The following is a 15,935-nucleotide window of genomic DNA, read 5'->3' on the forward strand; positions in this document are numbered from 1 at the left end:
TGCACAGCACGCAATCCACGCTTAATGTGCGCACATCCTACCGACAACAGTACTCCAGGCTGACATCGCATGGCATCATAGCTCAACATTTCTTTCTAGTATATCCGTCCATTTTCGTGCTCGAGTTCTACTGCCTCTTGCGAACAAACATGTCAGCACGAAAGAGACAAAGGACAGGTAAACTTGCCAGAACACTGCATTTATAACAAGAAGAGCAAAGCTGATTATCTCTTCAACCGCAACAGACAGCAACAAAACAAACGGCACAAATGGACACTCCGTGGAACCATCCGATAGCTACACGCCCACAAAGCAACTAGACCTCAACCAAGACCCCAACCGTCTCTTATTCGCGTACTGGGTCCCCAACGTCTCCGGCGGCCTCGTCGTCTCCAAGATACCCCAAAAAACAAACTGGGACCTGGCCTCCAACGTGCGCTACGCCAAGACCGCCGAAGCCCACGGCTTCGAGTACGCGCTCACGCAAATCCGTTTCACCGCCTCGTACGGAGCCGAAAACCAGCACGAGAGTGTGTCCCTGTCGCAAGCGCTCTTGCACAGCACCGAGCGCATCAAGCTCATCGCGGCGATACTCCCCGGGCCCTGGAACCCTACTATTGCTGCGAAACAGATTGCGAGTATTGACAATTACACCAATGGGCGTATTGCTGTGAACATCGTCTCAGGCTGGAATAAGAGCGAGTTCACGGCTGTGGGGCAGTGGTGGCTCGAGCATGCGGAGCGGTACCGGCGGTCCAACGAGTTCATCCGCGCATTAAAAGGGATCTGGACTGCGGACAGCGAGCAAGGGTTCACCTTTGGCGGCGACTTTTACCAGTTCCGAAACTACAAGTTGGCGCCTAAGCCGCTTCAGAAACCGCACCCGGAGATCTTCCAGGGCGGGAATAGCGATGATGCGAGGAACAACGGCGCTGAGGTGAGCGATTGGTATTTCATGAACGGCAACGATCTAGATGGTTTCCGTGAGCAGATTGCGGATGTCAAGGAGCGCGCGCGCAAGGCGGGGCGCGAGGGCAAGGTGAAGTTTGCCGTCAATGGCTTCGTCATCATCCGCGAAACGGAAGAGGAAGCTATTCGCGTGTTGAGGGAGATTCAAGGTAAAGCGGATACGGAAGCTGTTGAAGCTTTTCGTCAAGCCGTGCAACAAGCTGGTGCTAGCACCGGAAACAAAAAGGGCATGTGGGCGGACAGCAAACTCGAAGACTTGGTGCAATATAACGACGGCTTCAAGACCAAGTTGATTGGGACGAAAGAGCAGATTGCAGATCGGATTCTTTTGCTCAAGAGCTTGGGGGTCGACTTGGTGCTGACGGCGCATCTGCATTACGAGGAGGATCTTGAACGCTTTGGAAAGGAGGTATTACCACTAGTAAGAAAGCTAGAAGCTGCAGGGAGGGGAAAGGACGTTGAAGATGAGATTAGGCGAACAGGTGACATCTATCGCAAGTCCTAAGCAACGCCTATTCTAAATCATACCCTCCTATTTAATCGATGACAGTCGTGCAATCTATGCCCACTTTCACAGTCTATTTATCTTGTTCTTCGTATAGTTTCCTAGTCACGCCTCACGTCCATATCCAACCAGAAGATTCCTCCTCAACCCTTCCAACTCTCCATCACCAAGTCCACAAACCTCCCTCATATACCGTTCCGCCCCACCAAACTGCCTATCCAACATCTCCAGCGCCCCCAGCATACTCTCTTTCCTCGCGCTCACCATCCTCAACGCCGCCTCCCTCCCCTTATCCAGAATCTCCTGTGGAATCTGCTTATCGCCATCGCTACCACTTGATGATCCCCTCGCCGCGTCATCATGCAATGCTTTTGCGATATCGCCCGGGGAAATGGGCGTACCGGCTGCCTGCGCAGTCATATACTTGGTAAAAGCCGGACTAGCAAGCAACCTCGTGACGACTTGTTCGCGAACGCCGCTAAGACCTCGTTGCGTGAGATGGTACTCCGTAGCAATCTGGTCGCGCGGCACACCCAGAAAATCGAACAGGAGACCAAAAAACATTCCCGTTCGGTCTTTGCCTGCTGTGCAGTGTATCAAAGCCCCCACTCCTTCTCCCTCTTGTCCTGGAGCAACAGCGGATAAATTTGCTAGATACCGCAGTATAACTCCATATGCATTCCCCCCGCTCTTCAAAAACTCAGAATACGCTTCTACAAAGCCACGTACGTCTTGATCCATGTACTTTGCATACCGTTCCGCCAGGCGCTCGGGACTATAATCGCTTTCTTCAAAGACTGGCACCCACGTTCTCTGCACGCCCGCTTTTTGCATACCTCCTCCTGCGTCTGCATTGGCGTCGTTGTTGTCGTCGTTGTTCGAATGACCCTTGTCTACTTCAGGTTTACTCCGTAGATCAAAGACGTGGCCAACACCTAGCTGGCGCAGTGCCATCCAGCCCTGGGCATCGACTTTTGACACTTCGGCGCTGCGGAAGAGGAGGTTTGGACGGAGCGTTGCACCGGATTTTGTGGTGAGGGCGTGCGTGGCTAGGCGCAGGTTGTCGATGTTGGGAATGTGCGTGTAGAAGGGTGGGGAGGGGAGAGTAGTAGCGTTGTCTGGCGTCGCCATTGTCTAGTTGCTATGGGCGTTTTCTGTTGCTGGTGTTTTTTGGTTGATGTTGGCGTGGTTGGTTGGTGGTGGAGAAGTTTATAACGAGTGGTTGCGGGTCGCTGTTTGCATGCGTAGTCGGTATACGATCAGTGTGGAGGTATTGTTATGACCGCAGCAGTGGAGGCGTATGGTTCACAACACGGGTTCTAACCATGGATCACGAAGCAACGCAGAGATTCCGTTCACAGCACGTGTTCTTGTTGAATCTTTGTTTGTCGATTGTCGTCCGAGGTACACGTTCGTTGTTAGTACCTATGTCGGCCCCACCATCCCACCATCCTATTCTCACACTAAATATGAGCCGAGGTTTGACAGTGGGATTACATGACATCGTTTACAGTGTCATTCAACAATATCCTCCATGTGCTCCAGCACCAGCACATTCGTCAAAACACCCATGAGCTATGAATACTCTAAATTCGATCTGTAGGGGTATAGTATACATGTATCATCAACGAGATCGGAACTACACACCTCGAGCGACATATTCCTTCGGAAAAAACCTGTACACCATCAAAGAAGAAGAGTAGCAAAAAAATTGGAAACCTGCAACTGTATGCTACACACGCCTCTGACACCCCGCGAATAACTTTTCGCGACTTGCAAAACTCAAGAACCCTGCATCACCAGAGGCAGAAAGAGACAAGCTCAAGAGGGCTTATCACACCCAATCCTCCCCAAAAGCTCCTTACGATCCCCATGACCGGGAATACTAATCCCACTCACCCTCGCACTCTCCCTTGCACTCTCCCTCTTCGCCTGTCGTCGCTGACTCGCTCCATTCAGACGTGCAAAAGTCAGCGCATCAACGCCGACTTCCTCTTCCTTTGGCTGTACTGTCATACCGCTTGAGCTCATGCCACTCTCACCACACGTAGTCGCCATGTTGAAGATCGTCTTGGTCTGATCGACCTCAACTTCTTCATCCTCGCCCTCGTCGTCGGAACGCAGATCTTCGGCCGCATTCCCCTTGAGCACCTTGTACACGATCTTCGCAATAGTCGCAAACCATATGCAGCAGAAGACTTGTAGAGTGAGGAGGAGTGCGAGGAAGTAGTAGCGGATCTGCGGGTTCCAGCAAATGGGTCCGTTGCGGTCGCTGTATGCTTTGAGGAGGTTACCCCAGTGGTTGTTGCCGCCGTATGCTTCGAATTGCGAAGCATTGGATGCAGGGACGAACGAGGTCTGCTTCGAGGTGGAGTCGGCGAGGTAGCAGCCGGGAGCCATGTCGACGGGTGCGTAGGCGTAGATGGACCAGCAGACCATCATGTAGAGAACGTGGCGGGTGACGACCCAGGAGATGACGAAGAGACCGAAGGCGTAGTCGCAGGCGTTGGAGTAGCCCATATATTTGAGGAGTTTGGCAGTCTATTTGGTTAGTTTCAAGCATGAGGTTCTGGTGTGTGTGTGGATGACTTACGGGCAAGATGATGTCGACAAAGTCCATGATGGTCAAGATGACGATGCCGACGCGCATATGGAAGTAACCGTAGGACAGGCACATGAGCGCAGTAGTGAAGATGTGGTGTGTGAACATCTGCGCATAGTCCTTGCGCTTCTCCTCAATGTTGACGACGAGAATCTGCTGGACCCAGAAGCCCCATTGGACGAGATAGTACCACTTGAACAGGCCATCTGCTTCCCGGAAAGGCCAGCCTTCCCATATGGCGTGGAGATTCAGCCAAAACTCCGAGTGGTACATGATGTACTGTCGGCTTGTTAGCATTACCGTTCCGCGAATCAAGTCGTAGTGTGACATACCATTCCTAGAGACCACGATGCAGTGTAGTAGACAATGAGCCACGCCTGCTCCTTGAACCTGTCCAGCCCCTTTTTTGTGCGGATACCACCCAGCCTGGCCAGTGGATCGAGCATGTATTCCATGACTGCTACGCGGACGCCGGTGAATATGACGGTCCACAGCAGAACAAAGGGCAGATCGTCGGTGCCACAGCCGTACATGTCCGTGTCGGGGTTGTAGTACGACATGTGGAAGAACTTGGAGGTCCGGCTTCGGGCGCGGGGGAAGAATGTGTGGGTGAGGCAGAGGAGGGTGAGGAGGTTGACGGAAATGCCTGCAGTAGTCAGTACGGGAGCAACCATGACGAATAATGCGTCGGCGTACCGATCTGGTGGTCGCAGATGAGCGTGCACAGCGAGGCCATGAGCCCCTCATCGTCGACCTTCTTCACCTGCATCTTCCGCCTCTTGGGCGCGGACGGTGCCTTTTGGGTTTGCATGTGCAGCGAGTGTGTCTTTGGCAGCGCGCCGTCGCTGTGCTGTGTTGTCGCCATGGCGGCTGTTTTGCAATATGGACGGTGGTGATTGCAGTCCGGCGAAGGGTCCCGGGGGTTGATGCGGCGTGTGGGTTTCTGGGTGCAAGTTCAATTGCCCGCTCAGCAATCACCTCTTAGCGAACGACGTAATCGGGTGGGTGCGTGTCTCAGCAACCAACAGCCATTGAGCAGTAAAGGGCGGGAAAAGAATGGGTACTGGAGCTCCTTGATAGCGTACGGGAGGAGTAGCCGCGCAGGGGAACGAATTGCGCGCGGGCAGACGAGTTGTGTTGTCGAGGAAGCGGTGTGGTGGTCCCAAGCAAAGATATTCAGGGTTTAGAGATGGATGGGGCAAGCGCGCATCAACAATCTCCTGAGCTGGCCACGCGAGTTGCCTCTCTTTCTGCCTGACTGCTGTGTGTCTGAGTGAAAGGATTGTCTCGCAGGTATCCAATTGCTCCCGCTGTATTTCTGGACAGGTGTCGCGGGAGCTAGCAGCAATCGCAGTATGTAGTAGCTGTGATTCTGGAGCGCGCTACCATATGGGCCACTTCAAAAATGGGGCTCGCGTAACTCCACCGCAGCATGCGCCTCCGGGTGCAGCGAGAACAGAGCGAGAGGCTGTTGCGACGGAGAAAAGGAGGTGGCGATCCTACGAGAAAGCTCTGCAAGCTCTGTGCCGTCCTCGTCTGCTCCCAATGCGGCCCCTGCAGCCGTTATCGTCAAGTTGCTGCAAGTATCACGGTGCCAAGTCCTCAAGCTTCGTGCTCCTGCTCCGAAAATCAAGGGTCGCGGGCGTTTCACCTTGCCGACCAATCATACCCCCCACGCCTCCTGCAGCCCCATAATACCCCGCCATGGCCTGACCTGATATGCATGCACAGCTATTGGAAGAAGCCCTACCAACATGGAGTCAACAAGTGCAGTAGTCATGTTACATTACTACGGCTAAAAGACTGAAAATTATTCAAGCGCAGTCGCTTGACCCCATACGCCCAGCAATTTCTCCAAAGTGAATCTCCAGCCCCTACTAAACACCTACCTTGCTTCCCTCTAATTCTGGTTCTGCGAGTTGAGAATCCTCAAGATGGCGAGGAACAGGTTAATGATGTCAAGGTAGAGCGAGATGGATGCCGCAATCTCCTCCTCAACATGGTAGTGGCGCATAATCATCTGTGTGTCCACCAGGATGTATCCAGAAAAGATGAGCGCGCAAACGACGCCATACCCTAGATCGACCGTGCTGCTGCTGGGGAAGAACATGGACATGAAGCCAAACAGCACAACCACCCAGAGCGCGCCAAAGAGGTACGGTGCCCAGTGCGTAAAGTCGTACTTGCTCTGGCATGCAAACAAGCTCAGCGCGATGAATATGCCCAGCGTGAAGAAGAGCGCCTGCAGCACAATCTTGGAATCGGTAAACGACACGATGACCGAGATGGAGTATGCTTCCATGGCAGTGAAGCCGGCCAGGAACAGGAGGTTTGTGGGATACGACTTGCGCTTCCAGAAGGTGAGGCCAAGGAAAACGAAGGAGCCGATCAGCGACACCCACATAAGCCATGGGGTGTTTTGGATAAAGTTCTTGTACGACTCCGACATCATCGAGAGGGCGCTTACGGCGGCAGTTGCGAGGAGCTGGACGGTCCTGCGCGTGATTAGCTTCTGCGATACTTGTCCGCGACCTGCGTTACTTACAAAATGGCATACACCTTCCGGATAAAGGCCATCCGGATGTCCAGCGTCGCCTCGGCCACGACGCCGCCAAACTTGAAGTCATCGGGCACGTTGTCGTTTTCACTTCGAGGAACACCGCTGAGGAGAGCTTCTTGGGGGTCGTTGGCTGCCTGATAACTGGGTGGCGCCTGCGAGTACGAGGGCGCCGGCGCGGCCTCGTCGAGCGAGTCGCGCTGAGGCACGTTCTGGTATTTGGGTGCGCCCATGGTGATGAGTGTGTCGCGATATCCGACTGCGTGCGATGCGATGTGCGAGGTTGAGGTGCGCGTTGGTATAGGTGGAAGGACGAAGGGCGAGTGAGATGCACTAGGGCTGTGCTGACATTATGAGGTCACACCTGAGCCGCGGAACTTTGCTTCACGTGCGCGCGTCACGAGCCGACAACATCGAATCTTCCAGCTTGCTCCAAATCACCATTCGCATTGTCTACGATTCATCTTCCGGCAGCTATTGGAATACAATGACAAAGCAGGATCCTGCACTTCGGGATAAATGTCGACCATCCTGCGTAGCACCGATTCAGTGCAGGTCTCTATTCAAAGACCCACGTCTTACTTACAAGTACCCGTAGTATAACCCTTCGGAGAGCTACCCAGGTAAGGCTTGACTGTTTAGAGGCGTACAAGAGAGGCATCTGTAGCGACACTGCAACTACCAGTCTCATGCTGTCAGCCGGATATGGGGGCCTAGGGGTCTACCCAGGACAGCCTCGTTGGGCAGTTCGCAGTCATCGAAATCTGTTCACCATCGAGGCGCCTGTTCAAAATGGCTCAGCCACACACAGCCCAGATGCACACTTCTGCAAACCACTACCAATCGCATGTTCGACTAGTCTCACAATGAGGTATGATCCGCATGTTGCTATCTAATTAGATGATTGCAACATGTCGTGCCACCTCACTCGGAGGCGTTTTCAGAAATCTCACCAAGATCAGCGATTCAGCCTTACTGTAATACCGCAGCACAAACAGAAGCATCATAGGCTCTTATAAACTCTCTTCTTCAACCATCTCCTGTGATCTCGATATTCGACTTACCAAAGGGTTGCCAGTGTCTATGGCTGCTGAATATACGCGCCTCTCTCAGGCTCTCCTTCGCCCCTCTCTGCGTGCAGACGACGAGGAATTTGACGATGCCATACCGCTCATGCACCTGTCGCAGCGCAACATAGACTTTTCGCTACACAACAACAGCTCGGGTCAGTATCAGACAAATTCACAGGAGGAAATTGGTGTGAACGACACAATTGCGTGAGCTGCGAACCTGAAAGCTGACCTCATGCTCGCAAGGCTGATTGATGCAGGTCACACACGAGGAACACTAAGATTGCCACAACCAACGATGCTGCATCGAAGACTTCACAACGTCGGGCATCTCTAAAGCCTCCGCGCCTGATCAGCAAATTATCACACGCTTGGGATCTTCGAGTTAGAAGAAGTCGCTTCGACGGATGGCGCATGGGTGTGCTGTTGGGCTGTTGCATGTCCTTCTTCGTCCTTTGTTGCAACATCGCCCTGATCGCTATCGGAGCAAACAGTAAAACCGGCTACGATGATGAAGGTTTGTCTACTATTATTGAAGGCGACGAGGATCGCGCTTCTAGATGGAATACTGCTTTGCATGTTCTTATCAACGCACTCAGTACTATGCTGCTATCTTCGTCGAACTATACCACGCAAGTCCTGAATGCACCGACACGGGAAGACCTAGATGTTGCACACGCAAAAGAAGAATGGCTAGACATCGGCCGATTGAGCAATCGCAATTTGAGAGCTATACCACCGAGTCGCACGATGCTCTGCCTTGTGTTGGTATTATCATCAACACCCTTACATATGTTGTACGTATTAGATGAAAATTACCAAGGCGCAAACTTACCTCTACTAGCTACAACGCCTCAGTGTTCAAAGTTGTCACCAACAGAGAAAGTTACCTGATCAGAACAATGGACGTCGCATCAGAAGACTGGAAACGGATATGTACCAGTACTGACAATAGCACCTGAACTCAAGGAGATTACTGGGCCCTGTCTGCACACCAGTGGGCCACGCCATATTCTAGGGAACACAACTCTGTCCATGGCGATCTGTATCTCGTTATCGACATGGTGGCTATTAATCTCACATTCTTCACACTCAACCCAAACTCCACGCAATTCGAACCCATTAACGTAACCGCCGTCTCCGTTGGAGGCCCTTCGACAGTGAAGAACCTCGTCAAAGAATCGTTGGAATGGTTGGACTACTCAAGCCTTGTATAGCCTTACAATTACAACCCTAGCGTTGTACTACCTGAAAACTACACTCCGTCATGGGAGCGTCACGCCGCCGTTTCACTACACGTAGTGAAAGCCGCCTCGAAGAAGGAATCTGGAACTCCAAGTACAGTGCAAGTCAGCAAGCGTTTCCTGATCTTAGTGGCGTGTTTCAATCTCATCAAGCTTGTTGTCATGTTGTCGGTGCTTGTTGTAGATGGATCAGCATACCTTGTCACTTTGGGAGATGCCGCAAGCTCGTTCTTGGAGCGAAGGGACCGCTACACAATGGATAAATGCTTGCTTAGCCGAGAAGGCATGTTGAAGCGGAAGGACCTTCCAAAACTTGGACGCAATCAGAACAACCTCAGCCACGACAAACAAGAGATAGAACAGCTCCATTTACGACTGAAAGGCGCTTGGCTTCCGTATTCGCGGTCGTACTTTTCTCCATTTCACAAGACAGCTCTAAACTTTTATGTGTATCTGTAAGTAACCCTTCGCTATTCCCCACCATTTATGTGGCTAAGCATTTAGATCTGTGTTGTCTGTGGTAATTTTCGCCGGCGCCCTAGCAGGGGCTCTGGTCTCTCGCTCAGCATGGGGAACTTCGTCTACCTCCTACATGAACCCTGCTGTAGGACAAGATGTCGCTACTTTGTGGAGTGCCTGGCTTTCTAACGTTCCACAGCTTGTATTGTCCTTTTGTTACTTTTGGATCAATCTAGCTTGGACGGGCATGGCTGCATCCGAAGAACGGAACAATCTTGGAACATCCAGGAAAGGTCTAAGAGTCACACAGCCGTACGGCCATCAAAGAAGCACGTACTTCTTGCAGTTGCCATACAGATGGAGTCTTCCCCTCATCATCATCAGTGGGACACTCCACTGGCTCTTATCCCAGACCTTCTTCCTTGTCCGGACGGAAACGTTGAGCTTTGTGTTGCCTGTGAACAACGAAACTGGCATAGTAGTGCCTTTGAACGATACGCGCCCTCCCGATCTTAACAAGGAATCGAGGGCTGCAATTGGCTTCTCGGCCATGAGTCTCATGGTTCTGCTTGGTGTTCTGTTTCTGTTGTTGGGGGTTATTGGTGCTATGGGTCTTCAGAAGAGACAGGTAAGAGTGCCTGTTGTGGCGTCTTGCAGTCTTGCCATAAGCGCCGCATGTCATCCACCACCAGGCGACATCAATGCGCATCTGGCCAAAGTCCGATGGGACGTCACAGAGAACGAGGTGGTTACAGGTTTCGGGCATTGTTCGCTTTCTTCGAAACCAGTCACAGAGCCGGAGGGAGGGAGGACGTATTATTAGGTGAAAGGCGACTCGATGGTTATCGTATTCATCAGTCGACAAAATAGGATCAACACGACTTCATTCATCGGTGTCTCGACAGTTAGCCGGAGGCACATGCCACTGGAAGGTAGTTGACTTCCGCGCGCGATGATGTGGAGTCCAATAGTTCCGCAGCCTTTCTTTTTAATATCTCGATGTTGCTAAGATAGTCCAAATCCGAATATGGCCAGAGCGCGCACGAAGCCGGTGGTTTCAATTGTTTCATGAATTGGATCTATATTGGTGAAATTACGACGCGTTGAGATCGGGAGAGATTGCGATGTTCTGGCGGGTCGGGTCGTTGATCCAGTACGGTTGCTGTACCCGCCTATTGGCGTTGATCCCAACAATAGTGCTGACTGGCCTGAAGTGGTTTTGCTTTTAGGAACCAACTATATGATATTGCCAAGGCGTAAGCCGCTGATCCCATTTGTGGTTTAGCGCGACCAACGTATCACGGCGGGATGGGGAATCAAGATCATTTTACACCGCTTTTCACAAATCGATGCTGCAAACCCGATATGGCCGTTCACGGCAGTTGGACATCTATTGTACAACAGCCTTTTTGGCTGTTAGATATAGCGAATGAATCAAAAGCTGGGTGATCGCAGATTATGCTTCTTCTGTTGTATCGCCCTAAATCTCAAAGACACCTCAGCTTTCGCGTTTAACGCTGTGCTAGGCTGGAAAGTCTATCGCATAATGCACCGGCATTTAGGACGTCGAAAGTACGGTCAGTGCTACACTAAGTGTCACTGACGTCACTACGATTTACCCGTCGTCGCTCTGAACAAAGATGTATACGATAGTGAAGTGGAGTAACTTCCTAATCAGTCAGTGCTGTATTGCGGTGTAGTAGTCTTGCTGATCTGTCTCCTTGTGACCCGAACTTCCCGATCACGATCGATAGTTACTAGTCCATCCGCTTCAAACGTTGCTGTCTCCTGTCACGTATAAGTATCGCCTGCTCTGGCTTCCTAAGTCGAACATCTCATCACAATCTTTTACAACAACAACAACCACCACACTCTTTACCAACCAACCACACTCATTAACAATCTCTATACTTCTTCGTCTCTCCTCAATCAACCCATCAACAACCCATCAACAACACTTCAAAATGTCTATCCAATCTATCATCCTCGCTCTCTTCACTTTCGTCGCTATGATCGCGGCTGTGCCCACCAACTTCAACGTCTTCCAGCGCTCGGATGCCTGTGGCGCCGGCAGCACCGCTCACTGCTGCAACGACGAGACGGCCGAGGCGGTCACCAACCATGATGGCCTCAGTCCCGATGTCGGTGGAATCAAAAACCTCCTCGGACAGTGCAGCGATATCACTGTTGCTGTTATTGGAGGCGCCGTTCCCATCAAGAACATGTGCAAACAGACTGCCGTCTGCTGTGGAGACATGGAGCAAAATGTAAGACAGATCCTAAGCTACTTCAAACGAATATCCACTAACAATAACATTCTAGGGCGTTGTCAACTTCGGCTGCACTCCTATCAATGCCAACTAAGCCGGGAAGAGGTACATGCGATCTTACGGATGCGCATATATCTACAGGGAATCAGTGACAAGGCTGATACCCACAAGAGCAGGCCATGGGTGGAAGATTCTTTTCTGAAGTAGTTTTGTGATGGTTTCGAGACGTCGAACCCTAACAGTTTATTCTTAACAATTCTAATTGATACCATTTCGTCGGTACAAAAGACATGAGAAACTGTGAAAGTCCTATCCCCCTCATCCTGCACCTAAAAGAAGGAGCATCTAATCATACCAGCCCCAGACATTGCGGATGTTGGAACAATCGGGAATGAAGCAATTCCCAGAAGGGTCGTTCTGGCCAGGAGCCTCCCAGCATCGGTAGTTGTTGGACGTAGCGATGCAGACTGTTCGAAGAGCCCGTTGGCTGTTGGGTCGGTTCTGTACAACATTGCAATCTTGGTAGATCTTCAGATCTGTTCCACGATCGCGGGAGAACCAGTTCCAAGTCCCTGCGCTAGTCCATTGGAACCTGAATCCGGTTGCCGATTCAGCCCAAGGTTCGCCAGAAATAGCCGCACAAAAGTCCCTCTACGCTACTGCGGGAAGGGCGAGGCTGAGGGTGGTGAGCAGGAGAGTGTTGAGTTGGACCATCTGAGAAATGTAATATAAAAGCAGGACTCTCCTGTTAGAGAAGACTTACGTTGAAGTGATGGGACTCTTGAAGTGAGCTTAGATAGAAATCGGAGAAAGTCTGGATTTGATCGAGACGATAGGTGGTGTTGATGATGATAGTGCGAAGATGTTAAGATATGGTGAGTGATGATTTGAGAAGACTATAGAGACGACTCCCTTTGTATGTATCGGAAGCATGAATTGATTCAAGGCGATATAGTCCTGATCTTCGGGCTTACAATGGAAGCACCAGCCACTATGACCGATGTAGGGCGGATTTCCGACTTAGATTTCGACCACAATACAATTAACAAAATGAAGCGACGTAGGGCTTACCTGACAAGGCGCTAGGACGTCACTGTTTACCTATCCAAGATCCCTCAAGGATATAGATTATGCGTACGTATATTCTGGACCACCGTTTTTTGAACAGCTTCCAGAACTCCAACTGTTTATGATTCTTCTCTCTATCAACTACAACTTTATTTTACCTGGGTGATAGACCTTTGAGCGTAGCCCCTTATACTTACTCTTTTCGTACCAAAAGACATAGCTACGGAGGCACAAAATCGTAGACAATATGTAATCACTGACAGTTTCATGATTAGTGTAATCCCTAGATGATAGTTGTTCTATGAACATTGCGTAACTTCTCTGGATCCGGGAATGCCGGACATTACGCCAAGGCGTGTTTGGAGAGATATTCTCCTTGGTAAAACCGACCTAGCTTGGTATCGTAAGACAGTGGTAGAGCTTGAGTACCACCTCTGTATAAAGAGCATGTTATCAATGGAGGATCGAAATATCATCACTTGTCACTCGTCATCGTCAAAATTCTTTGTCGAACTTTGATTATCAACCTCGGAGTCACCTGTCAACACCTTCCAGCTATGTTTACCAAGGCATGAACATTCAAGAACAAAACACTAGCTCGAGCTTCAAGTTAACAGCATCTTATAGGCTCTACTGGCAGTCTCGCTCCTCGCCGTGTCGGCATTTGCAACGCCCACTCCGTCCCACGTGCTCGAGAAACGTGCTGTGACATGTGACGGGGTTAGGTATACTGACTCCCAACTGGAAGCTTGCCGTTCGACTCTTTGTCTGTACGATGATAGACAGGGCCCGGGAGGTTACCCTCATAAATTACATAACGGTGAACGCCTCAACTTCGGGTCATACACCGGAGACTTGTACGAGTATCCGTTAGTTCGTGGGAACAGGCCCTACAATGGAGGTGAGTGAAGTTAACCGCATCGCATAGCTTAATTGTCGTATCAATAGCAATATTGGTACTGCTATTGCCGGATGTTATCCTCTAGTGTTACTTGCTAATAATTCATCTTCAGGTGCACCGGGAGCAGACCGTTGCGTGGCTGCTTACGACCAAACCACAGGAAACTGCGACTCCGTTGGTGCGATGACGCACAACGGCGTCCCTCCTAATTCTCGACCCAATGCCTTTGTTCTATGTGTTTGATTCCGAGGTTGTATTGGTTGCAACAGGGTAGCGGTTTCACAGCGATTGGCAAGATGCGTACAAGATCAGTATCTACAAGGCTTGTTCAGGTTAGAATAGACGCTCAATTGTACTATGTTTAGATAATTAAGTGCCGTTGTTTGGAGTCTGAATCTCGAGTTGATTTGTGAGATGAAAAGATAAAGTGTTCTGGTGATCCCTGTTTTCAGTAACCATGTACTATGGGGTGCATTCAAGCTACACGACATGCACTGTCTCGCCGCGCGGTTATGGCTCGTAAACTGAGAAATGATTATGTTGTGGGCCCGACATACGGCGCTTGGCAACGACAACTCTGAATTCAAAGTCTTGGAACTTCATGCGTATTTCTTAGCCTGCCAAGTGCGAGAGGTTGGTCGACTATTGATTAGTCAGAACAGCACGTGTCTCATTAAACAAGTCCGACATCCTTCATGCGAGGGCGCTAACTAAACACTAGCTAGGATTCAGCAGCCACACACATCCGAGCAAGGGCGCAAGGCTGTGACCGGTATACGTCACCTCCCGCTTTGCTATGTCGAATATAAAGTTCACTGGTTCCAATCATTCAACTGCTGATACGAGAGCAGTGGATAAAAGGTGGCCACGAACTTCACATCAGACCCGAAACTTTCCAGGTACAGTCTCAATCCTCCCGCGAACAGATGATTTGAATGTCTCGGCTAAGGTTATCTGCAGTGTAAATCATTTGTTCCTTCCAGCGCGCCGCGTAAGACATGAGCCCCTCAATGCGAGGACGAGGTGGTCGCGGAGGTGGTGTTCGAAGTTTACCGCGTCCCTCTCCAACCATCTTGCGAGCTATGGATGATTCTATGCCGATGTCTTCTGCTGCATCTTTTCTTGTAGCACCTGCTGGATCGGCATTTGCTGCTGGTGATTCAGAGGCTGGTGAGGCTGCTTTGTGGGATATCTGGAACCAAGTGGTCGAATACGCATCTCAAACACCAGCCCATGAGCTCGACAGGGTGATCGAGATCCTCAAAGTCGTGGCTGACCTAGAAGAGCCGGCTACGTTCGAAATCTGGGGCAAGCAAGCTACTTGGAAACAACTCCCGTTGCTTGGACCCGCCATTCGAGAGAGTTGGGATGATGGTATTTGACCCTACCTTATCAGTGTTATGCGTTGTGAAAGCATGAAGCAAACGTCGGTTTACTAATACCTCGCCAGAGCGGCACGCAGAGCCATTCAACATCAACGCATTTGCGGCTCGCCTTACAGCAGCTAATCTAGTAGATCTTTCTATGTACGCGATCTGGACGCTGCGTTCCGTGTTGGAGGACTCTATACCGAGCCAGATTTACAGTAAAAGTGGAGAGAAAGGTTGTAAAGCAGCTGCGGCATGGTTCATATATGCGGGTAAAGTTCTATACGCCTTTTGTAAGGAGGGAAGGAAATTTGGTGGTCGTGGCACTGAGCAGGGTAGTGATGTTGTTGGCGAGGATTGGAATGGTTTTAACGAAGCGAGATGGAGGCTATGGGTCGAACGAATAGAGGAGGTACAGAGGACCGTGGTGGACGAAAATACGAAGAAAGTATTGCAAAAGGCGATGGAAGAGATTCAGGGCGCTAGTGGTGACTAAGGTTAGATGTTCATTAATCATGAACGTGTTGCACTCGATCATAAGTAAGCCTTTTGGGTTGTGTAGTTCTATTGTTTTTGGCCATATGTCTGACCTCGCCACAGAGCCAGACCTCTGGATTCTTACTGAGAGTAGTGTCGATCGCCCGGTTCAGCAGGCACATACTAGTATCTGTGATGATAACATTAGGTTTTTTGATCAGTTCCGTATCAACAGCTTCATCGACAACCACTGCACTGGAACTAGCGAGAAGCGATACTCGGTGGCCATCACTAACGTGGGTAGACGCAACCCAAATGTCGACTTGAATGCCGTTGTAGGCGAAGGATCATGACCTAGTGCAAAGGCGTGGCAAAACTCGGCCATGTGTCGGATCGATTCTCTCGTTGGGTGTCTTGAAAGAATATTTGTTGAAATACTTAAAACA

The 15,935-nt window shown here is 50.6% G+C and overlaps 8 protein-coding genes across 8 annotated transcripts; 5 read left to right on the forward strand and 3 right to left on the reverse strand.

Moving 5' to 3' along the window:
• Window positions 1-149: 149 nt before the first annotated feature.
• AA0111_g11172 (hypothetical protein) lies at window positions 150-1,474 on the forward strand (the record flags this gene model as incomplete). The annotated part of the gene is made up of 2 exons (XM_028645007.1): window positions 150-177; window positions 246-1,474. 2 exons carry the CDS (start codon window positions 150-152, stop codon window positions 1,472-1,474), a joined length of 1,257 nt encoding a protein of 418 aa, XP_028501188.1.
• Window positions 1,475-1,579: 105 nt separating this feature from the next.
• Window positions 1,580-2,605, reverse strand: AA0111_g11173 (hypothetical protein; the record flags this gene model as incomplete). The annotated part of the gene is made up of 1 exon (XM_028645008.1): window positions 1,580-2,605. One exon carries the CDS (start codon window positions 2,603-2,605, stop codon window positions 1,580-1,582), a length of 1,026 nt encoding a protein of 341 aa, XP_028501187.1.
• Window positions 2,606-3,295: 690 nt separating this feature from the next.
• AA0111_g11174 (hypothetical protein) lies at window positions 3,296-4,941 on the reverse strand (the record flags this gene model as incomplete). The annotated part of the gene is made up of 4 exons (XM_028645009.1): window positions 3,296-4,015; window positions 4,068-4,355; window positions 4,409-4,722; window positions 4,773-4,941. 4 exons carry the CDS (start codon window positions 4,939-4,941, stop codon window positions 3,296-3,298), a joined length of 1,491 nt encoding a protein of 496 aa, XP_028501190.1.
• A 1,035-nt stretch (window positions 4,942-5,976) lies between these two features.
• Window positions 5,977-6,866, reverse strand: AA0111_g11175 (hypothetical protein; the record flags this gene model as incomplete). The annotated part of the gene is made up of 2 exons (XM_028645010.1): window positions 5,977-6,571; window positions 6,622-6,866. The coding sequence occupies 2 exons, from the start codon at window positions 6,864-6,866 to the stop codon at window positions 5,977-5,979; spliced, it is 840 nt and encodes a 279-aa protein (XP_028501189.1).
• An 850-nt stretch (window positions 6,867-7,716) lies between these two features.
• Window positions 7,717-7,914, forward strand: AA0111_g11176 (hypothetical protein; the record flags this gene model as incomplete). The annotated part of the gene is made up of 1 exon (XM_028645011.1): window positions 7,717-7,914. One exon carries the CDS (start codon window positions 7,717-7,719, stop codon window positions 7,912-7,914), a length of 198 nt encoding a protein of 65 aa, XP_028501232.1.
• Window positions 7,915-11,370: 3,456 nt separating this feature from the next.
• Window positions 11,371-11,770, forward strand: AA0111_g11177 (hypothetical protein; the record flags this gene model as incomplete). The annotated part of the gene is made up of 2 exons (XM_028645012.1): window positions 11,371-11,673; window positions 11,729-11,770. The coding sequence occupies 2 exons, from the start codon at window positions 11,371-11,373 to the stop codon at window positions 11,768-11,770; spliced, it is 345 nt and encodes a 114-aa protein (XP_028501231.1).
• A 2,873-nt stretch (window positions 11,771-14,643) lies between these two features.
• AA0111_g11178 (hypothetical protein) lies at window positions 14,644-15,508 on the forward strand (the record flags this gene model as incomplete). The annotated part of the gene is made up of 2 exons (XM_028645013.1): window positions 14,644-15,019; window positions 15,096-15,508. The coding sequence occupies 2 exons, from the start codon at window positions 14,644-14,646 to the stop codon at window positions 15,506-15,508; spliced, it is 789 nt and encodes a 262-aa protein (XP_028501221.1).
• Window positions 15,509-15,527: 19 nt separating this feature from the next.
• AA0111_g11179 (hypothetical protein) lies at window positions 15,528-15,842 on the forward strand (the record flags this gene model as incomplete). Its single annotated transcript, XM_028645014.1, has 2 exons — window positions 15,528-15,552; window positions 15,613-15,842. 2 exons carry the CDS (start codon window positions 15,528-15,530, stop codon window positions 15,840-15,842), a joined length of 255 nt encoding a protein of 84 aa, XP_028501191.1.
• Window positions 15,843-15,935: the final 93 nt, after the last annotated feature.

Source organism: Alternaria arborescens, assembly GCF_004154835.1.
Source record: "Alternaria arborescens strain FERA 675 chromosome Unknown contig_45, whole genome shotgun sequence".
Classification (NCBI taxonomy): Eukaryota; Fungi; Ascomycota; class Dothideomycetes; order Pleosporales; family Pleosporaceae; genus Alternaria; species Alternaria arborescens.